At 64.9% G+C, this 3,637-nt stretch overlaps 1 protein-coding gene across 1 annotated transcript; it reads left to right on the forward strand.

Moving 5' to 3' along the window:
- Positions 1-362: 362 nt before the first annotated feature.
- Positions 363-3,382, forward strand: LOC105569517. The gene is made up of 2 exons (XM_012026036.1): positions 363-1,249; positions 2,001-3,382. Exons 1-2 carry the CDS (start codon positions 363-365, stop codon positions 2,968-2,970), a joined length of 1,857 nt encoding a protein of 618 aa, XP_011881426.1. The 3' UTR covers positions 2,971-3,382.
- Positions 3,383-3,637: the final 255 nt, after the last annotated feature.

Genomic DNA, 3,637 nt, shown 5'->3' on the forward strand with positions numbered 1-3,637 from the left:
AAGAATTTGGCGCCCAACGTGGTGCCCACGTAAATTAACGGTAATATCGGGCCCGTAACTTTCGCGTGAACGGAGGACGACGGGACGTGAGTGCATGTTGCATGGGTGAAGGGAGTAGTGGATTATAGAAGGGGCCGTCAAATTGACGGTATCGAGATTTGAATCGGTGGAAACCTCTTCCAGCGGTGCCCTCGGAATTTCGAACCGAGCGACCGCCGTTTATTTGTCGAGTGGGCAAAACAAGTGTTAGCCGCGCGATCACGCGGGTGTGCCCTGCGCGTGCCGGGATCGTGTCGGCGGCCGGATCAAAACAGGCCGCGCGCCAGTAAGAATTTCCCCGCGTCCCGCGACGGGCCGAGCGGATGAGTGGCTCCGGGTCGGACGACGAGTGGGTTTTCGCGGCCGACCGGGACCAGCTCCAGGAGGAGCTACGGAAGCGTAGCCTATCGGTAGACGGGTCGGACTCCGTGCTCGCGCTACGGCTCCTGCGTAGGGTGCGGGCGGGCCGGACGACGTATAACGGCGGGGAGGGTACGGGCGAGATGTCGAACGCCGAGCATCTCGAGCTCCCCGCGGGCGTGGTACCGCGGCCCGATAGCCCGTCGGGACACGCGGATCCGCCGGGGCGAACGGAATTCCCGCTGTACGCGCAGGGGCCGGTCGCCCCGGCCGCCGCCCGACGTAGTTCCGCTAGCGATGCCTATAACACGATGAGAAAATGGAATCTCCACTTTTCGGGGGCGCGCGGGGAAGACGGGGAAACCTTTTTATTGCGCATCGAGGAGGGCCGCGGCCTCATCCCCGTCTCCGACGCGGACCTATTGCAGTGCCTGCCGTTCTTTTTAACCGGTATGGCGCTGAGCTGGTACCGGACCAAGCGCGATCGCTTCCGGACGTGGCTGGTCTTCAAAACGGCGTGGCGGACGCGTTTCGGGAATCCGGACTTCCAATTCGCGTTACGGGACGAAATTATGAGGCGCACGCAGGGCGAGAGCGAGCCCGTCGCCGATTATTTCACGTGTATGAACACGCTATTTAGCCGGTTGTCTCCGCCTTGGAGCGAGGAAGAGAAGGTGGGGTACGCGCTCCGCCACATGCTACCGCGCCTGCAGGACCGCGTGAGCCGCGAAAGCGCGAGCGACCTCGACACGCTGGAGCTCCTGGCCGTGCGGGCCGAGAGCCGGTACAACGCGGCGCTGAGCTATCGCCCGCCGCCGCCGCCGGAGAAGTCCCTCTTTCCCGATCTCGCGTATCGGCCGCCGAAGGGGCGCGCGGGGGGAGGGGTCGGGACCGTAGCTGCGTTGCAGGTGTCGGGCGCGAGCGAACCGGGCGCCGGTGGACCAGCGCGAGGCGGCGGGGGGAAGGGGAGGGGGCCCCGCGCGACAAGCGCAGGGGCACCCGCAGTTGCCGCCGCGGACGCCGCGACCGGGGGCGCGGGGGGCGCGCGCGCTAAGGCGAGGAAATGTTGGAATTGCGACGCGGAGGGGCACTTCGCGCGGGACTGCCCCGATGAGGAGCGGGTCCACTGTTATCGGTGCGGCCGCGTCGACGTTACCTTGCGAACATGCCCCAAATGCTCGGGAAACGAGTGAGGGAGTCGAGAGCCGGGGGCAAGTCGACTCCTTCGCTACAAGCCCCTGCCGACGCTTCCCCGAGCAGGGAGGCCCCGGATGCGACACCGGCGGTCGTATATAGCGCCTTCGGCGCGGAGGGCTCGGCGCCACTCGCGTTTCTCCGGGTGGACCTGGCCGGACGAGAGGTGCGCGGGTTAGTAGACTCGGGGTCGAGTCGGACCTTCGTCGGTCCCGAGATAATCAGCTGGCTCCGAGCGGCGGGCTGGAGCTTCGCCTCGACCACGGGGCAGCGTGTGACCACCGCGACCAACCAGACCACGCGGGTGAGGGGGGAGGTGGAGGCCCCCGTGACGGTAGATGGGCGCACGCGAGGGATGCGCGTGCACTCGCTGCCCACGTTGGCATTACCGTGCATTCTCGGTGTAGATTTTTTGAGGGCCTCGCGGTCGACTACGCCTCGGGCACGTGGCGGTTCGCGGATGAGCCAGCGGGCGGGCGGCCCTTCGAGAGCGCCGCTGTCGGGACGGTGGCGAGCGTAGTGCCGGCGCCACCGGGGGACGAGGGGGAGGCCGCGCCAGAGAACGGGGCGAGTGTCGCGGCCGTGGACGCGGGCGACCCCGCAGACGCAACGGCGCGCGGGGAGGGGGCACGGTACGGGACGAGGGAAGCTCCGCTCACGTGCGTCGGGCTGTGCGCGCTTTCGGCGGAGGAACAGGCCCGCCTGTCGGCGCTCTTGACGCGCGAGATCGAGGGGGACCCCCAGCGCCCCGGGGCAACAACGCTCGCGGAACACCGGATTGACGTGGGGGATCACGCGCCGATTAAGCAGCGGTATTATCCGGTGTCGCCCAAGATCCGCGAGGCCATTTACGAGGAGGTCGACAAAATGTTGGAAGCCGGGATAATCGAGCCGTCGCGGAGCGCGTGGTCGACACCGATAGTAATGATTAAGAAACCGAACGGTACTTATCGGTTTTGTTTGGATTTTCGCCGCCTCAATAGCGTGTCGAAGAAGGACGCGTACCCGTTGCCGTATATGAACGCGATTCTAGACAAACTAAGGTCGGCCCGGTATATATCGACTATTGACTTGAGCCAGGCGTATTTTCAGATCCCGTTGGAGCGGAACAGCCGCGAGTTAACCGCGTTTACCGTGCCGGGAAAAGGGCTCTTTCATTTCACGCGGATGCCGTACGGGCTGACCGGAGCGCCCGGTACCTTCCAGCGTTTGCTTGACCGGCTGATAGGGCCCGAAATGGAGCCGCACGCGTTTGCCTATCTGGACGATATCGTGATCGTCACGAAGACCTTTGACGAACACCTGCTCTGGCTACGCCGAGTATTTAGCCGCATCGGCGATTCATACCGGACTGCGCAACACTCCTCGAGCCCCTGACGCGATTACTCAAGAAAAACCGGCGCTGGGAATGGGGGTCGGAACAGGGGGACGCCTTCGAGAGCATAAAGTCCCGTTTAATTTCCCCGCCCGTGCTGTCGTGCCCCGATTTTGAGGTACCGTTCTCCGTGCAGACGGACGCGAGTACCGTGGGACTGGGGGCCGTCTTGACTCAAAATATCGAGGGGATGGAGCGCGTGATCGCCTTCGCGAGTCGCTCGCTATCGGACGCGGAGCGGAACTACTCCACCACGGAGCAGGAGTGTCTCGCCGTGATTTGGTCTATAAGGAAGTTCCGCCCGTATCTGGAGGGATACAAATTCACGGTGGTCACCGATCACAGCAGCCTCCGGTGGCTGCACAACTTGCGTAATCCGACGGAGCGGTTGGCGCGCTGGGCGTTGGAGCTACTCGAATACGACTACGCCATCGAGCACCGGAAGGGCGCGCTTCACCACGTGCCCGACGCGCTGTCGCGAGTGGGCGAGACGGAGGAGGAGTGGTGCGCGGTCGCGATCACGGGGGACGGGTGGTACGACGCGCGGGCGGCCGCGGTCGAGGAAAATCCGCGCCGATACCCGGGGTGGAGGATCACCGACGAACGCTTGTACACCCGACGGCCGCGGGCCGTAATCTCGGAGGTGGTCGAGGATCGCGACGAGTGGAA

The sequence above is a fragment of the Vollenhovia emeryi genome, unplaced genomic scaffold (assembly GCF_000949405.1).
Source record: "Vollenhovia emeryi isolate VEMERY1.0 unplaced genomic scaffold, V.emery_V1.0 DF942250.1, whole genome shotgun sequence".
NCBI classification, from domain to species: Eukaryota; Metazoa; Arthropoda; class Insecta; order Hymenoptera; family Formicidae; genus Vollenhovia; species Vollenhovia emeryi.

Excerpts from the sequence above, each read along its gene's own strand:
- LOC105569517 (XM_012026036.1), top strand. The coding sequence starts at position 363 with ATGAGTGGCTCCGGGTCGGACGACGAGTGGGTTTTCGCGGCCGACCGG. Across the intron at positions 1,250-2,000 it reads TCCCTCTTTCCCGATCTCGC|ATTTTTTGAGGGCCTCGCGG; the intron begins GTATCGGCCGCC and ends TTCTCGGTGTAG.